At 54.7% G+C, this 21,891-nt stretch overlaps 1 protein-coding gene and 1 pseudogene across 2 annotated transcripts; both read left to right on the forward strand.

Moving 5' to 3' along the window:
* The first annotated feature begins 374 nt into the window (after positions 1-374).
* LOC102394836 lies at positions 375-13,168 on the forward strand (annotated as a pseudogene).
* Positions 13,169-18,656: 5,488 nt separating this feature from the next.
* LOC123465164 (leukocyte immunoglobulin-like receptor subfamily B member 4) lies at positions 18,657-21,743 on the forward strand. Of its 2 annotated transcripts, XM_045163639.1 has the most exons (6): positions 18,660-18,860; positions 19,010-19,045; positions 19,220-19,504; positions 19,732-20,034; positions 20,972-21,089; positions 21,465-21,743. In XM_045163639.1, the coding sequence occupies exons 1-6, from the start codon at positions 18,827-18,829 to the stop codon at positions 21,502-21,504; spliced, it is 816 nt and encodes a 271-aa protein (XP_045019574.1). In that variant the 5' UTR covers positions 18,660-18,826; the 3' UTR covers positions 21,505-21,743. The 2 variants fall into 2 exon arrangements, with proteins under 2 accessions (XP_045019575.1, XP_045019574.1); XM_045163640.1 differs by lacking the exon at positions 19,010-19,045 and having other exon boundaries at positions 18,657-18,860.
* Positions 21,744-21,891: the final 148 nt, after the last annotated feature.

Here is a 21,891-nt window from a genome sequence, read left to right on the forward strand (position 1 = left end):
AAGAGACCCTAACCACAAAAAAGGAAATAGTAGCTGTGATGATATGGAGTGGTTAAGTGAAGCTGTGGTGGTAACTAGTTCCACGTGTGTATCAGTTCGGGATGCTTTGCTGGAGATTATGTATTCATTTTCTTAACAAATGACTGACTGCCTTTATCGGACTGTGCTGGGTCTGAGGTGGGGCCCGCGGGATCTTTGATCTTCTTGCACACCACACGCAGCAAGCGGGACATGCAGTTGGGCATGGAGGGGTCCTGGGAGCCCCCACTCCGCCCCTCTGCCTCTGAGGAGGAGCCCTCAGTGGAAGGACCAGCTCCTCCCTCTCCCCCGTCCCCACCGGGGGCAGGGGCTCCCTCTGCTCTGACCACTGTGGTATGCACGCTGACACAGCCCTGCAGTGTGAGCTCCTGGATTTCAAGGAGAAATTGGCTTTGTTACTGGAGTCCTGTGGGGCCCGGTATCCAAGGGTCCGGAGACCCTCTCTTCACAGACAGAAGGCTTCAGCCTGTAGACACCCCTAACACCAGGGGGTCACAGGGCTCCCCTTGGTGACCATGGCCCTGGGTCAGCCCAGACGGAGGGTGTCAGGGGATTCCTGGAAAGGATGCGGAGCTGAAGCGTCGGGCGCCCTTCTGCCCTCGGTTCTCCCAGATGTCACTGCAAGGCTGTCCCCAGACTGGTCACCATCCGTCCACACGCACTGTGCTCCCCACCGATGGCAAGGCTGGGGCCTGTCGTGGGGCTGAAGCAGAGGGTCGGGGGAGAACTCACCCACCTTGACCTGGTCCCACAGGCCCCGACAGGGCCCTGGAACCGAGTGTAGGGATAATATACACAACAACTACAAAATAAAGGGGGTAAGAACAATGTGACTTATAGATTTATACGGTCTCTACACTTCCCGTGAAGAGGTAAAATTCTCTTTCCGTGTAAAGCTGGGGACGTACCTGATAATCCCTAGGACAGCCACTCAAACAGCAAAGAGGTATAGTTACAGCAGCAATGGAAAAATTAAAACGGAATGCTAAAAATAGTTCTAAATCTGAGGAAAAGCAGGAAAGGGCAAACAGAAGAACAAGAAAGAAGAGGAAGAACATTTTAAAAGATGAGATGGTAAACCCGAAGAACAATCTCATCAGTAATAACATTATATGAGAATGCGCCAAACACAGCAATTCAAGGATAGAGGCTGTCAGACTGGTTTAAGAAAAGACCACCGCCACCAAGACCCTACTCTATGAAGTTTAGAAAAAGCTCACTTCAAATACAACATATAAAAGTAAAAGATATGAAGGAATCTTGGAAACATTACTCCATGTGATATCAGCCTGACACAAAGTATCTCCTACTGTATGATTTTCCTGACATGAACCGCTGGGAACAGGCAAATCCCTAAAGGCAGGAACTGGAACGGAGCTGACCGGGGGCTGGTTCTAAGAGGACCTAAGGGATTCTCGCTTAACGGGTACAGAGTTTCTGTTTGGGCTTACGAAAATGTTCTGGAAGATGGAGAGTGGCTATGAATGCCAGCATGGTAGATGTGCTTAAGGCCGCTGACCTACATGCTTTAATCATGTGTCAACAGCAGAAAATATCAGTGTGTAGGTTTTACACCATTAAAACAAGTAGAAGGATTAAAAATGTACTATGCAAAGTCTAACCAAAAGAAAAATAAGTGGTTGTATTGGATCCCGTTTACCACAAATGGCCACAGACTTGGGGAACTGAAAAACTTACCTGATCTTACAGCTCCAGAGGTCAGGAGTATGGAATCGGGCTCACTGGCATGAGGTCAAGAAACAAGAAGTTTCATTTAGTTCATCTCAGCCCAGGACTGGAATTCTGGAAGGCAGCTGGAATTCTAAATATTGATCATGTGTCCAGCAATGTTGGAAAACCACTTTTAAACCTTTTTTCTTTCTTTCACTGTACCAGGTCTTTGGTGTGGCCTGTGGGATCTAGTCCCCTGACCAGGTCCGGGTCTCCTTGCACTGGGAGTGTGGAGTCTTAGCCACTGCACCAGCAAGGAACTCCCAGAGAACTCCTTCCTAACTAAAGCACAACATCTCCGTGTTACTTTGTTTTCTGTGCACACAGGAGCGCAGTCTCTTGGTAACGCAGTCTGGTTCTCGCCCTCTCCAGAGCCACCTGCTCTGGCTGGTCTCACTTCCTTGGTAGGTGCCGCCAGTGTGCGGGTGAGAGCCGTGGTCGTGGGGACATATGTGGATCCTTGCCGGGCACAGAGGAGAGGACCCCCGTCCTCACCTTTACAAGTGGCATCTAGGGCTGGTTGTTAAACGTGACTTCACTGATGAAAGGAAATCCCCTTTACTTCTGAAGTGTTTTTACTTCCAGCAGAAACTGTTAGCATATTGTATCAAAGGCTTTGCCTACATGTGTTGAGGTGATTATTCTTTTCACTTGTTGTATCGATAGATTGCATGATGTGATAGATTCTTAAAACTTTAAGTTACTCTGTCCATCCAAAAACAAACAAACCCACAGTACGGTCACGAGTAACGTCCCTTGAACATGTCACTAAATCTGGCTTGTGTACACTGTTCATGGATTTACATCCAAGCCCACAGGAGAGATCATCCTTTCCCTTTCCTGTTTAAAATTCCCTTGTCAGATTTTGGTGAGTATATCCTTCTGGCCTGATAAATGTGTTGAAGTGTTGAGGTATATGCCTCCTTTTTCTGTTTGAAAGAAAAGTTTATGCAGTTACGGAGTGTGTGTGTGTGCTTAATAAGTACATAATAGTTTGGGACTTCCCTGGTGGTCCAGTGACTGAGGCTTGACGCCCCCAGTGCAGGGGCCCAGGTTCCATCCCTGGTCAGGGAGCCAGATGCCACTTGTCACACTAAGGATCCGCAAACCGCAGCTGAAGACCCCAGTTGCCACTGGAGAGCGAAGACTTCGCGCGCTGCCGAGAGGACCCAGCACAGCCAGCTAAATTACACAGAGAAATATTTCAGTTTTTTTTTTTAATTAGTACTTAGGTATTTCGAAGAACTCACCAGGGAAGCTTCCTGAACTGACACGTGCATTGGGGAAGTGGTTACCACATAGCTTTACTTAAGGCCTCCAGCTCATCACTTGGTTGCCATTTCTTCGTGATGAGAAGATTTAAAGATCTACTCTCTTCACAAGACTCGAAAATGCGATACAGTGTTACCAGCTATAACTGCAGTGCTGTGTATCTGATGCCCAGAACTTACTCACCTTGCAATTGGGAGACTGTGACCTTGACCAGAACGTCCCCCTCTTTCTCCCTCACTCCAACCCTGGTCACTGGCATTCTACCCCATTCGCCTCAGTCTGACTTCTGTAGATTCTACATACCGCAGTCGTGGGCGTTTGACTACAGGGTCAATGCATAAGGTGAGAGAAGATCCAGTCAATCTTCCATGTGAAGCTTACCACTTGAAATTGTACACTTGAAGTGAAATTGTACACTTGAAATTGTGTACTTGAAATTGTACATTTCATCTGTATCTTCTATGTCAGCACGTTTCGAAATGTTTCATACTGTTCTGTCACTATGTTTATAAAGTCTATAGAATCTGTGGTAGTCTTGGCAATTTCCTTCATAGTATTAGAAATGTGTGGTTTCTCTCTTTTTACCTTGGGCCTGGTGGCCAGGGTTTATGAACGTTGTCAAGAATGAGTTTCTTGTTGCCGTAACTGATTTTTTTCTACTCTGTGGTTGCCTTCATTTTTAGCTATCTTTGTCACTGTTATTCTCCAATTGCACCTTTATTTGAAAATTGTTTCTACTTTCCCCTAAATTCTGGGTATGATAAACCAGGTCATCGGGTTTCTTCTAGACTTCTCTGGTATATTCATTCACGGTCCTCAATTTTCTCAATTCATAGGTTCCACATGTATCATGTACTTTATCATTCGTCAAAAACATTTTCTATCATCTTTTTTGCTCTTTGTTTTTTTGTCTGGATTTTTGGTTTTGGTTTTCAAATAACACATTGATTTTGAGATATCCATTGCATTATTTCCCAAATATGAGGATATTAGGTATCCTTGAGGGTAGAATTAGGTGATTCCCAAAGGGTCCCAGGGGCTCCTGGTGGTCTGTTAGGACTTGCTGCTGGGCATTAGGTGCTGTCCACTGCTGGCAGCTCCCGTGCCTTCTGGGGTGCCTGAGATCTGGCCCTGGAGCCTGGGGTCTGAGTCCTTCCTGGGCTAGTGAATGGCGAGAGCCGCGTGCTCATTGGGGTCTGCTCGGGTTCCCCACTGGGGGCCAGGGGGTGCAGCCATCCCCCTTCTGAGGGTCGAGGGGTTCAGCTGGGTGTAGGTCACGTCCTGGGGTGCTTCGGACATGGCAGCCTGCGGGGGGAGGGAAGGTGTGTGAGATGGGGCACCTGGGGGCCCAGAGAGGAGGGACCCATCCGTTGATGGTGTGACTGACCATCTGTCTGTCTTCTTCCCCTGTCTGTCCTTTGTGTCCAGCAATCCCCCCGACAGGGAGGAAGGAAGGGGAGCACCTCCCCACCTTAGTTTCAATCTTGGGGGTTCACCAAAGTGTCCGTCCCCTCCTGGGGGTCTGCAGCCCGCCTGTCTGCAGGAGGGAGACAGAGACACAAGAGGCGCCTCCTGGGTCCACCGTTCCCTCCTCTAGTCAGCTCTCCTCTATGTTCCCAGATGTTTGTTCAGTTGCTCAGTCGTGTCTCACTCTTTGCAACCGCATGGACTGCAGCACGCCAGGCTTCCCTGTCCTTCACTATCCCCTGGAGCTTGCTCAGACTCATGTCCACTGAATTAGTGATGCCATCCAACCATATCATTTGCCATCCCCTTCTCTTCTTGCCTTCAATCCTGCCCAGCTACAGGGTCTTTCCAGTGAGTCAGCTCTTCACATCAGGTGGCCAAAGTATTGGAGTTTCAGCTCTAGCATCAGTCCTTCCAATGAATATTCAAGGTTGATCTCCTTTAGGATTGACTGGTTGGATCTCCTTGCAGTCGAGGGGACTCTCAAGAGCCATCTCCAACACCACAGTTCAAAAGCATCAGTTCTTTGGCACTCAGTCTTCTTTATGGTCCAACTCTCGCACCTGTATGTGACTACTGGAAAAACCATAGCTTTAACTAGGTGGACCTTTTAATACACTGTCTAGGTTTGTCATGGCTTTACTTCCAAGGAGTATGGCTGCAGTCGCTGTCCACAGTGATTTTAGAGCCTGAGAAAATAAAGTCTGTCACTGTTTCCATTGTTTCACCGTCAATTTGCCATGAAGTGATAGGACCAGATGCCATGATCTTCATTTTTTGAATGCTGATTTTTAAGTCAGCTTTTTCACTCTCCTGTTTCACCTTCATCAAGAGGCTCTTTAGGTCCGCTTCGCTTTCTGCCATTAGGGTGGTGTCATCTGCGTATCTCAGGTTGTTGATATTTCTCCCGGCAATTCTGATTCCAGCTTGAGCTTCATCCAGCCCAGCATTTTGCATGTACTCTGCATATAAGTGAAATAAGCAGGGTGACAATATACACACAACCTTGACGTACTCCTTTCCCAACTTGGAACCTGTCAGTCATTCCATGCCCCGTTCCAACTGTTGCTTCTCAGTAATTCCATGCCCCGTTCCAACTGTTGCTTCTTGACCTGAATACTCGTTTTTCAGGAAACAAGGCAGTCTGGTATTCCCACCTCTTTAAGAATCTTCCCGTTTGTGGTGATCCACACAGTCAAAGGCTCTAGCATAGTCAACGAAGCAGATGTTTTCCTGGAACTCCCTTGCTTTCTCTACCATCCAACTACTGTTGGCAATCTGATCTCTGGTTCTTCTGCCTTTTCTAAATCCAGCCTGAACATCTGGAAGTTCTCAGTTCATGTACTGCTGAAGCCTGGCTCCAAGGATTTTGAGCGTAATCGTACGTACACCTCTGCAAGTGTGTGCGTTGCCATCGGCGAAGGCGGCTCTGCCTTATTAGGGAGCAGGAGGCCAGGGCTGGCTGCAGCCTGCTCACGGCCAGTCCTGGCGGGGTGCTGGAGCCCCAGTCAGCTTCCAGTCTCCTCCCTCCAGAGGAGGCAGGTCTGCCCACACGCTCTCAAGGGCAGACTCTGGGTTTCCTTCAGCCCTCTGGTGAGCCCTGCTGGGGTGCAAGCCAGCAGAGGTGGCTCCTCCTCCCAGCACTGGTACTCAGGGCTGAGATGCTCCATGTATGACTCAGACCGCCCGCTCCCCAGGGAGACCCCCTACCCTGTGATACCCCCCGTGTCCTCCGTGTCCCCTGCCACGGCGGTAGGTCATTCCAACCTGACTCCACGTGGGTCTCTCTACAGCCTGGCCATGCAGCGCTGCTTGCTCTGTGGGTAGCTGAGGTTTTGAGGCGCTGGTGGAGGGAAGAGAGCCGGAGTCTTCCTACGCTGGCCTTTTGGTCTCCTCTCCTGCCTCCTGTTTAAATACCTTGGATCGCTTTCCTCCTCTGCGGGTATCATTTCTAGTTTCCTGATTTCCAGCTTGCTGACTCTCTCTTCCACATGGGCTGCTTAGTTGCCAGAGCTCTCCGAGCATTCTTCATCTTGTTCACTGAGGTCTTCAGCTCCACCATTTCTGTTTCCTATTTGTTTTAGAATTTCAGTCTCCTTGGTGATGCGTTAGTTCAGTTCATTCATCACATCCCTGAGCTCGCTGAGAGGCCTCACTGAGTTTCCTTAGAGCGCATCTGACCTTCCTCACGGCAGCTCCTCTGAAGTCTCCATCAGATCGGAACATTCCACGACCTTCGGCTCCTTTCTTGAGGACTGCCATTTTTCTGTCTGTGGCACAATGTCACGGTGCTTCTTCCTACTGCCGCCTCGAGTGACTCCTGTCCTGGGGCCCCTTTCTGCTTGATTCAAGGACTCGACACCGTGGAAATCAGAGGACTTGCTTCTGTTTTCCAGTAGGTGGCAGAGACGCAGCACAGGTCTGGGGTTTCTCTTGCCTGAGTGCCGGAATGTACTTGAGAACCGGTGCCTTCCACGCTCCAGTGCCTCTGTCGGAGGTCCCACCTCTGACACTAAGCTGGTGGCCCCAGGGTCGCCGGTGCCTGGGTCCCCAGGACGGCGGGCTCCTCCCCCAGTCTGGGGCCCCTGAGCCACACGGTCTGTCACCGTGGAGTAAAGAGGGGAGACGTGCGCCCAGTGCTGTCGGGTGTGTGGGCTCCACAGCTGCGGATGGGGAAGTCCCGGGAATCTCCGTGCCTGGTGGGACATGGCCCCAGGCACGAGGCTGGCTCCCTGTGATCGTGGGGGCCCCCCGAGGACAGGAGGCCCAGGTTTGGTGCGCTGCCTCTCCTCTGGGGCTGCAGGACCCCCGGCTGTGCCCAGAGGGTGGGGATTGCGGGCACCCGCCCAGCTGGGACCCTCCTGAGGCATCCTGCACGCCTCCCTTCTCACCCAGCACCCCGGCGTGCGGGATGGAAGTCCTTGGTTGAGCTGTGGGTACTTCCCTGGTTATAGACGGAAGGGGAGAGGCAAAGGGCGCACCACCCCCCCCCCCCCCGCCATGTGGGGGTCCCTCTGCTGCACACTGTCTGACATCCACTCATCTGTCATCGATGATTGCATCTGACACCCAAGGGGGAAGCAGCTGTCCAAGTCAGCATCTGCCCACAGACTTATCCAGATGGGTTTGGAAAGACCATAACCCTCCCCGGCAATGGAAGACTGTTGCCGTGGTGACGCCACAGCTGGACTCCGTGTCAGGATTCTTCCTTCTATCTCTCGGGACGCAGTGACCTCGTCCTTTTCATTTCTCAGATCCCCAGATGCTTCCTCCCAAACTCCACGAATGGCTGCTTTTGTTCCCCCATGATTCGGGCAAAGTGAACTCTTACGACACGTGTGGGGGTGAGGGTTGTCATTTCAGAGCAACCGAGTGAGGAAAGGGAGGAAGCGGCCTTCAGCCATCTCGGAAGCGGTGGCACCACACCTTGCATTACAGCGTGTGACTCGTGTGTGTGTGTGTGTGTGTGTGTGTGACTCTGTGTGTGTGCGTGCACGTGTGTGTGTGTGTGACTGTGTGTGCGCGCACGTGTCTGTGTGTGACTCTGTGTGTGCGCGTGCACGTGTGTGTGTGTGTGTGTGTGTGTGTGTGTGTTTTAATGCCTTCCAACAGGAGGGTCATTTGGGCCTGAATCCTGAAAGGTCTGCACAGTCTGGTGTGAAGGGTGACACCCAGCTTTGAAGGGGACGATAAAGAAACAGAAATACCTCAAGTGATTTCTCCAAGCAGATGGAGAGACCAGCCCGTCGGGCAGGAACTGTGCGAGGTAAAACCTGGCTCCCAGGCCCAGGAGGAAGAGCTGTCCTCCCAGGTGAGCGGAAGAGCATCGCACCACCCCGACTCGGGACCTGCTCCCCCCACCCCGGGGCTCACCGGGTCTCCGCCTGCCAAGGCAGCCAGTGAAGCCCATGCTCCCAGGTCTGGGCTCCCGTCCCGAGTCCATCCTCCACACAGCACCTTGCTACCTGCCCCTTCAGAACCGTGTCCCGCTCAAACTCCTCACCAGTTTCAGGGCGAGCTCCAAACTCTTCTAAGTGAACTCAAGGCTGTTCGTCATGCCCCAGAGGAGGCCCCCCAACCTCAGCTCTCACTTCTGTTCTGCTCCAAACCCGAAGGCTGCAGTCACACCACAAACACACACACGCTCAGATGACTTCACACAATGGTGAGCCGTTTAACACACGTGTGCTTTCCCATATCTGCTTTTTTTAGGGTCATCTAGACCTGGCCAATCCATCCCATGTCTCCAGTTGAAACTCCATGGGAAGAGTAAAACCGTGGTGATTTCTTTGTCTTTTCTGATTCTTTTTGTGACTGCTACAGGGTACGCCAGGGACACACGGTAAATCCTTGGTGAGCATTTCTCTACGGGTGTTTTACGAGTTACTGGAGTTCAGTTGCTGCTGAGTGTTTAATTTACACATTGGATTTCTCTAGCCTATTTGCAATGCAGTGGCACACATGATCCTCATGAAGCAATCGGAGCCTCACGGTCCATTATGTCTCTGTCATAATCCAGGGCCCCTGCGCCTGGGGCAGCAACGCATAACCGCCACCGCCTCCCCCCTCCTCCTGTCCACACAGTCCTTGTGTCTCCAGGGCTCTCTGGAACTTTCCTTCCTCTCTGGAATGGTCTCACTCTCACCCCAGGTCTCCACCTCCTCAGAAAGCCACTCCCTAAACCATAGTCCACTCTGGCCCTCCGAGGCCTCCCACCCCCCGCCATTGCCTTTCCCCTCGCCTGGGGTCCTGGAGGGGCAGGCGGCCAGTGGGAGGGTCTCGGGAGGCCATAGGGCCATGCAGGGGAGAGGGGAGTGAGGTGGAGACCCTGGGTCAGCCCAGCACAGGCCCTCCTGGGCTCATCCCCTGGACACTCTCAGGGCCCGGCCCCCACCCCCAAGGCTCCAATTCAACAACTGGGGAGTCTGGTTCTCTTTGCTCAGGGGGATCCCAGGCCACCGGAGCAGTTTCAGAGTCTCTCAGAGGGGCCAGGGCCCCTCAGATATCTGAGGACAGGCTGGTTTCCCGGGGGGAAGAGAGCTCTTGGCTGGCCTGCAGAGGATACAGACTCCATCCCATGCAGAGGCCCCCCAGTCACTCGTGTTGAGGTCCCCAAAGCCTCTGTTGGTTGGTAAACGGGAGTGGCAGTGACGGGGTGCATTCAGTTCTCGCTCAGGACAGGCTGGGGCACACAGCGCCAAGGAGACAGGCCACACCCATCAACAAGGAGCCCCCAAGCCCCATGCTGGTGTCCAGCTGGGGCACAGTCCTGGGCTCCACTTCCATGATGTCCCTCTCTGAACCTCAGTGCGCTGGTCTGCACAGTGGGTGGAGCCCGGCGGCATTCTCCCGTCGCCTGTCTGCTGGGAGAGTTGGTGGAGATGGACGCTGGGACCGCAGCCCAAGTCTGCACCCAGGAGTGCTCAGCTGCATGGCTTCACTGGGGCATTTGGCAGGTCGTCGCTGTGCCCAGGGCCTTGGAAAGCACCAGAACGTTCTGACCCGTGGCTCGGTGCCCTTCATCCCCTGCTCCCCCCGCCTCCCTCCTCTGACGGGAGTACCACAGAAAATGCAGCAAGTCAGGTGAGACGGGATGGGGAGGCCTGGCGCCAGAGACCTAGGAGGGCACCCTCCGGAGCCCCGCACCAGGGAGAGGGGCCTGTGTTCGGTTCTGAGCGTCCTGCCCATTAAACAGTCTAAAGTTCCTAGAAAGCTCCTTCCATCTCCACTTCACTGCCTGATCCTCTGGACAGAGATCTGGGATTCCCGGGAAGAGGGAAAGTGGGGAAGGCGCTCCCGCATGGAGGTGGCAGGGGGCTGGCTGGCATCCGAGGGGCCGCCCCGGGGACGCAGGGGCATCCCGGGCGGGTACCGCGGCTCAGCGGGAGCGGGCGCAGGGATGAGGAGCGGCGGCGGGATGGGGGGGTCGGCGGCTTTAAGCGAGTACGTGAGTATGCGTCCAAGGAGCCGAGTTACGCAACTGCTGCAACTGCTGTGAGGAAATCTCAGACTTGCTAACGCAGTTGGCAAAGAATGCTCGGAGGGAGGGGGCTACTGGATTTCGAAATGTCAGTACAACCTCATTTTTAACAGATAACTTCTGTGAATGACTATAACACACAGAAACAGTCTGACGATGTAGACAACAGGCCAGTGGTTACCGGCGGGGAGAGGGGAGCAGGGAGGGGATTCACAGGCATACACTGCTGCGCATAAAGTAAACGTGACCCGGAAGCGCGGGAACCCTGAACTGAGACGGCAGGAGAGGCGGGGCCGAGGGAGAGGTGAGCCGGGAAGCCTGAGGCGGAGGCGCCCGCCCTCGGGCCTGTCTGCCCGGCTTCCCCACGCTAGGCTACGGGAAGATGAAAGAGACTCTGCAAGACTAGCCTGAGCCTCCTGGACCCGGTATAGCCCCCGCTTATCCAAGTCCCAGGCGGCAGCATCTTCGTTGGCCCCCAACCCCCTAAAGAAAGAAAGCAGAAAGTGAAGTCGCTCAGTCGTGTCCGACTCTTGGCGACCCCATGGACTGTAGCCTACCGGGCTCCTCTGTCCATGGGATTTTCCAGGCAACAATACTGGAGTCGGTTGCCACTTCGTCCTCCAGGGGATCTTCCCAACCCAGAGGTCAAACTCAGGTCTCCCACATTGTTGGCAAACCCTTTGCCTTCTGAGCCACAAGAGAATCCCCCAAACCCCGACTCAAATCAGGTGGAGGATTTGGGCCGGCTGCTGGGTCAGGGACCACAGTGCCCCCCGGACGCCTCCCTGTCCCTCGGGCCACTTTTGACGCCTCAGCTCGTGAAGAGGAGGATGAAAACAGGTCGACGAAGGTGAAGATGAGGAGGGGGTAGCAGCAGCTTGGAGGCCGCCCCTCATTGGGCTCAGCTGGGGGCGTCTCACGGGCCTCGCCCTCCCTCGCTGCCACTCCACTGCAAGCTCTGGGGGCGCCACTGGGGCCGGCGGTGGACCTTGCACACCCCGAGAGCCACCTTTCACCCCGGGAAGGGGCTGCAACACCACAGGTGCCCTCCCCCTGCTGTCGTTTTGACTTCCCCACGGGGACCACCTCCTCCCTGGCCGGGTCTGCTAGGTGCTCTCATGGCTGAGGAGCGGGTGACAGGGTCTCCACCAGGGCCCTCTGGGGCCCCCGTGGAGGAAGGTGGATTAAGCTGGACTCCAACGTCTCCTCTGGGCCCTGACCGGGGTCTTGTCTCCTGAACTCTGCCCAGCGGCTTTGGAGGAATCACCTGGGCCACAAGGAGAGTGAAGTCTGGCACCCTGAGGCCAGCATCCTCATCAGCAGCACGTGAAGGGCTAGGGACCATGTGGCCCAGGAGCTCTTCCAGGCCCAGATGTGGGTGCTGCAGGAGAAGCCGAGCAGCCTGGCGGAAGCTGGGCAGGACAGCACCCCGCAGGAGGACCCTGTCTCCTGCGTGCAGAGCATCTCGGATGAATTCCTTCAGACAGATGGCAGCCTCGTCCCCCTCAGCACGGGTGAGGGCATGGAGGAACCAGAGGACGTTTTCCTGCCAGAATTGTCTGCACCTTCCAGGAAGGGCCTGGGGTGGCAGTGGAGCCAGCCATATCCGCGGATGCCAGGCAATGCCAGGCTGAGGGGCTTCCCATCACCCATAAGGGCATGTGCCCACCACAGGTGACTCGGGGACTCTGTCCATGGACAGAACTGGCTCAGTGACCCGGTGGCAGACGTGGGTGGAGACCTGGCCACGGACACGGTCCCTGAAAAGGTGCACTTCTCCAGCAGTTTCTTCTACGATGAACTCCGTACCACGGGTCATGACGGGGTGAAAGGGTGGGCCGAAAACGTGGACATCGTCAGCAGGGAGCTCCTGCTCGCCCCGTGGGCCCTCATCTCTGCTGACGTCAGGCAGCACACCTGTTCTGACTCTCAGGGCGCCCTGTACCACCGCTGCCCTCAGCCTACGGCCAGGTATCTGCAGGCAGAGGCCAGGAAGACAGACCAGCTGGACCTCCAGCACGGCTGAAAGGTTCCTTCAACATGAATGTGGCCGGCAGAACAACGCCAGTGACGGCAGCGCCTCTGTGCTGCAGGGCTGCCCGCACCTGGTCCTGTCTCAGCCGCTCAGCTCCGCTAAGCAGGACGCGCCTGAGATTCGGCGGCCGATCTAGGAGGAGCCGTGTCCGCAGACGGGGCCAGCCTCGGGGCCCAGGCCTCAGGCCCGTCGTTAATGAGCAGTGGAACGTGCAAGACCCTTCCCAAGCAGCTCCACTTCCTTTGGTCTCTAGCCTCTTTCCACCCAATTCTCTTTGGTTTTCCATATTTAAATGTTTTAACTGATTTCTGTATTTTTGTTTTCTTTGAGCAAATACTTGCTGATTTCTGATGTTCAAGGGGTGGCCATGGAAAAATCCCCAATTTCCCGCTGTCTGTAGGAGAGTATGGCCTTGTGGCCTGGATGGGGCAGCACCTGCCTTCCATGTGCAGGGCAGGCGGTGAGGGGCAGAAAAATCCGGGCATGGTGGGTGGGTAACGGGGTTATTGCCTGCCAAATCTTCAAACATTATATATTATATATATATATATATATGCCATGGTCCTGCTCTGTAAACAAAGGATCCTTTGGTGATAAAACAAAAAATAAATAAGTCACAAGGATATCTTATATAGCATGTAGCCAATATTTTATAACTCTGAGTGGAGTATAATCTATAACAAAAATTGAATCACTGTATATAATATATACACTGTATATACTACTGAATGTTTTAATTAAATCAACTATGTTTAATTAATATACATTATATGTCTATAATATAGACATATATTACACATACCTTGATTGACATGCAAACAGTTATAGGCTTAAGTGCTTGTTAGGGCTTCCCTGGTGGCTCACATGGTCAAGAATCTGTCTGCGATGGGAGAGACCCAAGTTCGATCCCTGGGTCAGGAAGATCTCCTGGAGAAGGGAAGGGCAACCCACTCCAGTATTCTTGCCTGGGAAATCCCATGGACGGAGGAGCCTGGTGGACTACAAGCATGCATGCTAAGTCACTTCAGTTGTGTCCGACTGTTTGCGACCCTGTGGACTGTAGCCTGTTCATAGTAATAATGCAAATAAATGAATAAATAAATTACTACATGGGAAAAAGAGAAAACTTTAGAGTAGAATGCCAACTTATCAATACAGAGGGAGGGGTGGAAAGAGAGCACCATTATTTAGTTCCCCTCATGTCAGGGGAGACTCATCCACAATTACTAACAATGGCAATTGTGTGTCTGCCAGACGTATGTTGTACGTCTCCCAATACTGGACGAGAACCCAGCATCTATCCCGACACAGATCGAATTCCAAGGGAGAACTGGGGACTTTGCCGTGAGAAGCCAGTCACATGCCTGCTTGACGTGACCAGGCGATGAGCATGCATGACCAGGGTGGGGAAGGGGGGACACCTGGGCTCCTGACACCGTGGAGATGACCACAGCCTCATTTCTGGGCTTCTGTCCAACAACGAGTGACCTGGGTCAGCTCATCCGTCCACATGGTTGGCAGAGGTTGAAGGTCATCTACAAATCCTGTACCCCTGAAGGCGGTCTGGGGCCCAAGGCACCAAGACTGGGGGGTCATGCAGATTCTGGGGGGCGGCAAAACAGGACAACCACAGGCAACATATGCTTCTGGGTGAAACCCTGGACCAAAAGGAAAAACTGGGGCTGTCTGGCAGGTGACTAAATGTGAATTGGGACTGATGACTTGGTAAAATTTACGTCAGTAAAGACCTCCAAATTGGCAGATTCAGGGTCACGTAGACAAGTGTTCATGTCTATGGGAGGCACACACTGGTGTTTTTACGGTAATGATGCTTTATCTCGGGGCTTCCCAGGTGGTGCACTGGTAAAGAATCTGCCTGTCAATGCAGGAGATGGAGGAGATGTGGGTTCAATCCCTGAGTCGGGTGTGGTGGTTTAGTCACCAAGTCGTGTCCGACTCTTGCGACCCCGTGGATTGTAGCCCACCAGTCCATGGGATTCTCCAGGCAAGAATACTGGAGTAGGTTGCAATTTCCTTCTCCAGGGGATCTTCCTGACCCAGGAATCAAACCCGGGTCTCCTGCACTTCAGGCAGATTCCTTACCGACTGAGCTATGAGGGAAGCCTAGGGTTGGGAAGATCCCCTAGGAAACGGCAACCCTCTCCAGTATTCTTGCCTGGAAAATTCCCATGGACTGAAGAGCCTGGTGGGCTACAGTCCATGGGGTCGAAAAGAATTGGACACAGCTGAGCGACTGAGCACATGCATACTTTATATCAGAAAAACATCTGTGTGTCTACATGTTTCTGTGTGTGTACACACATATGTAGCAGACTCACTCTCCCGCCGCGTCCCTCCCTGACCACGTCATTCTCTTCCAACAGCTCTCTCTCTACATCTGCTTCTATGTCTATCTCTATCTCATTTGGGTAAAATATTACTCAACTGGGAATGTAGGTCAAGATGATGTCGGAAAAAAGGCAATTCTTGTAAGTTTCCCTGTAAAACAATAAAATTACTATAAGATCACTTTGAATGAGGAGATTTAATAAGAGAGTAAGACATTTGTGTGCTGCAGGTTGCTCCTGTTTACCTTGAAGCCACGTGGGCAGAGCTGGGGGCGACTATGACCTTCTCAGGGCTGAGATCCTCTGCGATCTTAGCACAGTCTGAGCGCTGGGTCTGGGATATCGTGGAAGCCAATTTCTAACGTCATGCAGGTGCTTGCCTCGGACCCTGAAGCTAAGATGAGAGCCCCCAGAGAAATGTCATTTCTCCCCAAGCCTTACCCACTCCCCACCCCCACCTCCGCCGACCTCCCACCTCTCCCTGAAGCTCCTCCAGCGCTGCCTAGCTTTGTAATCCTGCTTTCCTCCCCTCACTCCAGCTCCACAGCTCAAGCCCAGAAAGTGAACAAGCATAACTGGAGAGGATGCGGGTCCTGGGTCCTGGCAGGAGAACTGGGTGGGGAGGGTCTGGGCTTCGGGATGAGGAAGCGTGGACGCTTCTGTCTCTGTGATCCCAGACACAGCCCTGCCCCGTGCTGGACCCAGAGAGGAGTGTGCAGGACTGCACGGTTTCGGGAATCTCGGCATGAAATGAAGTTTATCACTCCCCAGACACAGCCGTGCGTGATTCGCTGTCTGAGGAGGGCAAACAGCTGGGCAGCCCAGTGAGTCCCGGCTTGCTATGGGGGACTCCCACACGGTCTTGTTTGGTTCCTCATGTGGGATCTTAGGTCCCCGGCCAGGGGTCGACACTCCTGCCCCCTGAAGCGGAAGCGCTGAGTCTTAACAACTGGACCACCAGGGGAGTGCTGCCCTGCTCTTTTGAATAAGGTAAAGCCGGGACACTTCCCCTCCTGTCACTCATCTCCCAGCAGCTTCTGACCTCAGCCTTCCTCTTGAAATAGGACGCCCCCGGGCTGCTGGGATGCCACTGCTCAGCGGGGGCCCTCCTGATGCCAAGTGGGCCCCGCCTTCCTGGTCCTCTTAACGTGATTCCTTTGAATTGGTGCTGTGTCCATGTCTCAGATGGTACTGCTGCCAGGGATGGTTGCATAGTGTGTGCACTGCACAAGAGAGTCCCGGGGGTCTGAGATGCTTGCCCTTTCTTATTCACACAGAAACCCCTGTAGACTAGCCTCACCCTAGCCTAGGATCCCCTGTCTCCCCTTCACTCCATTTCCTCTTCCCTCCGGCCCTGTGGACTTAGATGCAGTGGAACCACCCAACAATGTGCCTTGGGGGGCACCTATAGGCATTGGGCACCTCCTCTCACAGGAAGGGCACCCCAGCCATTGTGTTAACACATGAGACCAGTCTGTATTTTAGGTTGTCAGATCCCAAAGTACAGCTGCACCCTCTGTATGCTCATCATTCACAAGTATTTCCTAACCCACCTCCTTCCTGAGAGCCAGCCTTATGTAATCAGCGACCCATAAGCCACCTGCCCAGTCCACCCAGCAGGCAGCTCAGTAGCACGTGGACAACTTGCAAAGGCCTCTTACTTTTCAGGGCTCATCACTCCCAAACACCCAAACGTTGCTCTCAATCCTTTCCCTTGTCATGGCAGCGTCTAGAGACACTGATTGGCTGGTGCGGTGGACTGACTTACACATACACATGTTTACGTGTGACTGTGTCTCGCTGCCCTGTGCTGCAGTACACGGATCTTGCGCTGCAGGGGCCACCGCTCCAGCTGCAGTGTGTGGCCTCGGCAGTCGAAGCACGTGGGCCTGTGTGCTCTGCAGCGTGCGGGTCTTAGTTCCCCGGCCAGGGATGAACCCGTGTCCCCTGCCTCGCAAAGCAGATCCTTAACCACCGGACCACCAGGGAAGTCCTTCTTTATTCCTATTAAGGTATTGTTGATGTGCAGTATTATCATCGTTTCAGGTGTACAATCTAGTGATCCAAAATTTTTACAGATTATACTCAAAATGTTATAGACTACATATAAAGTTATTATAAAATATTGGCTATATTCTTGACTTACAGCCATTATCTTGGAGTAAACACATCGGCACACATTTTCATAGCCTATCATGAATACCATGAATATCTGACAAGACTATTTCAAGAGAGGAAAACTCGAATCTCAGTCTCCCAAATCAACTTAGATTGAAAAGAACTTTTAAAAATGGGGGGGGGGGAGGGAGTCCGATTGTAACCTGATTGCTCAATTCACACAAGCAGTGGGTGATTAACACATATTTAAATAAATATCACGGCAGCCAGTGACTGCAGCCACGAAATTAAATGCTGGTTGGTCTCTGAAAGAAAAGCTATGATAAACCTGGACAGTGTACTAAAAAGCAGAGACATCTCTCAGCCAACAAAGGTCCGTCTAGTCAGGGCTATGGTTTTTCCAGTAGTCATGTATGGATGTGAGAGCTGGACCATAAAGAAAGCTGAACATCAAAGAATTGGTTCTTTTGAACTGTGGTGTTGGAGAACACTCTTGAGAGTCTCTTGGACTGCAAGGTGATCGAACCAGTCAATCCTAAAGGAAATCAACTCAAAATATTCATTGGAAGCACTGATGCTGAAGGTGAAGCTCCAATATTTTGGTCACCTGATGTGAAGAGCTGACTCATTGGAAAACACCCTGACGCTGGGAAAGATTGAAGGTGGGAGGAGAAGGGGACAGAGGATGACAGGGTTGGATGGCATCACTGATTAGTGGACATGAGTTTGAGTAAACTCTGGGAGATAGTGAAGGACAGGGAAGCCTGGAGTGCTGCAGTCCGTGGGGTCGCAAAGAGTCAGACACAACTTAGCAACTCAACAACAAGTAAATATCTATTTCTCCAGATAACTCAGAGATCTAATTCAGCTTACTGTCATAGAAGTTTTAGACAAAAAGCACAGAATGAAGAAGAAAGCCCTGCCCAAGGATCATGGAGCCCCGAGGAGCCATGAAGGACCCAGGGGCTTCTTCCCAGGAGGGCAGGGGACAGCGATACAAGAAAAAGACAAGTCCCTGAAGGGGGCTGTGATGGGGGAAACCCACACTCCGGGGCAGGGGAGGAGTCAGTTTCCTTCCTTATTCCCTGAGCATCTCCTCTGGGCTCTCGGCCACGCAGACGGCACTGAGCCCAGGGAGACGCTGACCGTGTGCCCCTCATAAAGAGCAGACTTGTGGACACAGAGAGGAGGGAGAGGGTGGGACGAATGGAGAGAGTAGCATGGAAACACGCACACCAGCTCGTATAAAACAGACCACGGGGGAATGTGCCCTGTGACTCAGGGAGCTCACACAGGGGATCTGTGACAACCTAGAGGGGAGGGAGGTTCTAGAGGGAGGGCATGTGACACATATGGCTGATCCATGCTGATGTATGGCAGAAACCAGCACCATATTGTAAAGTAACGATCCTCCAATTAAAAAAAAAAAAGTGTCTCTGGGGATCTGAGTCCTGTGGGCAGCAGGGGCTGGCATCCTCCCTGAAGCATCTCCAGGGCCTCATGACCCCAGCCATGGTGAGGACCCCACAGGGACCTGCTGATGGGCGGGTAGAGAAGGAAGCAGACCCCGAGGCGAAGCTTGCAGAGGGAAGGAGCCTGGCCTTCCTCATCTGGAAGGGGCGTCTCAGGAAGTCACGGGGCTGGCTTCCTGCTCTGTCATGGAGACAAATGCCAGGCTTCCTGGGAGGGACAGTTCTTCTTTCTGTGGGGACACTGAAGTGACACCCTTGACGAGAAAAATCCGCCTCAGACTGCCAACAGCCTGTGGGTCTCTCTGTCTGGAGGGCACCCAGGTCTTCTCCATTCTCACAGCCTGGACTGCAGGGAGGAGACGCCATGGCCCCCACCCTCCCTGCCTTGCTCTGCCTCGGTGAGATGAGGTGGGGAGGGGGGAGCCCTGGTCTGGAGAGACCCCCCAGCCAGCCTGCTCCATCAGGGGACCCCAGACCCCAGGAGGCTCCCGGGGAGGAGAGGCACTGCTCTCTGAGGGCACACCTCTCACAGGGCGCTCTCTTCCAGGGCTGAGTGTGGGCCTGAGGACCCAGGTGCAGGCCGGTGAGTCTGTCCCAGGGCCCAGCTCACTCCTCTCATGGGGATATGGGTCACCCCCAGGCTGCGGGGAGCGGGGGGCAGCTCGGGGCTCATGGAGTGGGGAGTCTGGGAGGTCTGGGCTGAGAGCCGGGGCCTGGGGGGGAACACCCCGTGAGCCTGCCTCTGATTTCCTTCCAGGGACCTTCCGCAAACCCATCATCTGGGCTGAGCCCAGCTCTGTGGTCCCCTCGGGGAGCCCCGTGACCATCTGGTGTCAAGGGCCCCTGCATGCCAAAAGCTTCAGCCTGAAAAAAGAGGGCAGCTCAGCCCCCTGGAACATACATCCGCCACTAGAGCCCTGGGACAAAGCCAGCTTCTCCATCAGGCACGTCACAGAGCAGCAGGCAGGGAGATACCACTGTTCCCACTTCATCGGAGTTAACTGGTCAGAGCCCAGCGAGACCCTGGAGCTGCTGGTGGCAGGTGAGGAGCCAGCGGGTCAGTTGGGGACCAGACTCTGCACAGGCCCCACCGGGGAGCCCCAAGGGTGATGCTGGGACCAGGGGGAGGGGTCCCAGGGAGGGACAGAGAGACGGGGGTTGGGAAGGGGAGAGACTCGGAGAAACAGAGACAGCACTGAGGGGCCAGAGAGGCCCGCAGAGTCTTGCTCAGAACCCGGGCCGGCGCCTGCACCCCCTTCCTCTCTGCAGGACGGCTCGGAGACAGACCCTCCCTCTCGGTGCGGCCGGGCCTCTCGGTGGCCCAGGGGGAGACTGTGACCCTGCTGTGTCAGTCAGGAAACAGGACGGACACTTTCCTTCTGTCCAAGGAGGGGGCAGCCCATCGCCCCATGCGTCTGCGCTCCCAGGACCAAGACGGGCGGTACCAGGCCGAGTTCTCCTTGAACCCTGTGACCTCAGCCCACGGGGGCACCTACAGGTGCTACCGCTCACTCAGCACAGACCCCTACCTGCTGTCACAGCCCAGTGAACCCCTGGCGCTCGTGGTCTCAGGTGAGGCCCTGGTCTGTCCCTCTCACTCAGCAGCTCGGGGCTCTGCCTTGGGAGCGCAGGGCCGTGGTGGAGGAGGGGACGCTGAGGGAGGGGCCCCATGACAGAGGGGCCTCAGAGCCTGTGCCCTGCCCCTTCCTCCCTCACCAGGGTCTCAGAGGGCCAAGTGGGCAGTGTGAGGGTCTCAGGGAGGCCACAGGGCCGTGCATGGCAGAGGGGAGTGAGGTGGGGACTCCGGGTCAGCCTGGCGTACGCCTTCCTGGGCTCATTCCCAGGACCCAGTCTCCCAGCCACAGACCCAGATCCGAACCTGGGGAGTCTCGGGGCTCTCTGCTCAGGGAAGACAGCCCACCCCAGGGCGCTTTGATATTCTCTGGGAGAACAAGGCCCCTCAGATCGTCAAGGGCCGGTGGGGAGTCAGGCGGAGATGACGGGGGAGCCACAGGCTGCAGGGGCCTGAGGCTGCTGCATGGGAATCAGTCTGGGAAAGAGCAGGCCCATCCCAATCCATCCTGCCCCCGGAAGCTCCAGGGATCACCCCCTCCCCAGGCAGAGTCAAGCTGACAGAGGCAGAGGGCTGAGCCAGCGCCTGTGGGGGGCGGTGATGGGTCCATGGGACCCCGCAGACCACCGCTCAGGGGTGGGCCCCACCCTGTGGTGTCTGAGCTCCGTCAGCTCAGAGTCCTGAGCAGGAACGTCTGAGACAGTAAGATAGAGAGGCCTCGTGACACGGCCCACCCACAGCCTCCCTTCAGGACCCTCGGGCCCCGTTGACACCCTCCCCCAGCACCGCGGTCAGACCCGCGAGTGGGAACGAGGACATCGTCCCCGTCAGGGGCTGGGCTCCGGGGCCACGTCTTCTCCCAGGAACGGGTGCCCTGGGCGCACACCCCGGTTCCTGGTGACGGGGCCAGCGCTGACCAGTGCGCCCTCAACCCAGACTACACGGTGCAGAATCTCATCCGGGTGGGCCTCGCGGCCTCGGTCCTGCTGCTCCTTGGGATCCTGCTCTGCCGGGCTCGGCGCGACCACAGAGAAGCCCGAGAAGCAGCCCGGAGGTGAGAACCGGGACCTCGCACCGCCCTGAGCGCTGGAGCCCGGGAGGCGAGCTTCCGGCCCAGGAGCTTCTAGAAGAGCCTTTGACCCCGGGGGAGAGACGCGCCGCTGGGCGGGAGGAGGCCCCGGCGGCAGCGGGGCGCTGGGGGCTCGGCCTCGGCTCACGGCTCACGGGGCGGGACGCGGGGGCCCCTCCCTCCCAGGGCGGAAGCCCCGACTCCTGTCTCCGCTCACCCCCGGCTCAAGGCACCTCCCAATGCTAGGGGGCGGGTCCTCGCCCTGCATGCCGGCAAGCTCTGTCCACTTATGGAGGACGTGAGCTTCATTGTTAATGCCAGCCGCCTCTGGTGTGCGCTAAGACCTCCATCCCTTCTCAGAAACAGAATGATGTGGACTTCTCCAGGGTTCCAGAGTTAAAACTCCGCCTGCCAGTGCAGGAGCTCGGGTCTGATCCCTGGTTCCGGAAGATCCCAGCTAAGCCTATGTGCCCCAACGACTGAGCCCGCATGCCCCCGCGCTCTGCAGCAGGGGAAGCCCTGGGCTGCAACTGGAGAGTAACCGCCACTCTTCACAACCAGAGAAAAGCCCGGGGGCAGCAGCAGTGAAGACCCAACACAGCCAAAAACAAATAAATAAATACTTTTGTATATAAAACAGATTGTCATGTAAGAAACTGAATAAATGGGTGAAGGTGGGGCCCCACCGGGAGCAGATGGATCCAGAACTCTTCCCTGAACCCCCTGGACCCCTCACGCCCTGCTCTCATCAGATGACACCCGGTGTCGTTTCTGCAGACACCATCGC

The sequence above is a fragment of the Bubalus bubalis genome, chromosome 18 (assembly GCF_019923935.1).
Source record: "Bubalus bubalis isolate 160015118507 breed Murrah chromosome 18, NDDB_SH_1, whole genome shotgun sequence".
Lineage (NCBI taxonomy): Eukaryota > Metazoa > Chordata > Mammalia > Artiodactyla > Bovidae > Bubalus > Bubalus bubalis.

Coding starts and splice junctions, on each gene's coding strand:
- LOC123465164 (XM_045163639.1), top strand. CDS start 18,827: ATGGCCCCCACCCTCCCTGCCTTGCTCTGCCTCG. Junction 19,046..19,219: donor GAGGACCCAGGTGCAGGCCG/GTGAGTCTGTCC, acceptor ATTTCCTTCCAG/GGACCTTCCGCAAACCCATC. Junction 21,090..21,464: donor GCCCGAGAAGCAGCCCGGAG/GTGAGAACCGGG, acceptor ATCCCTTCTCAG/AAACAGAATGATGTGGACTT.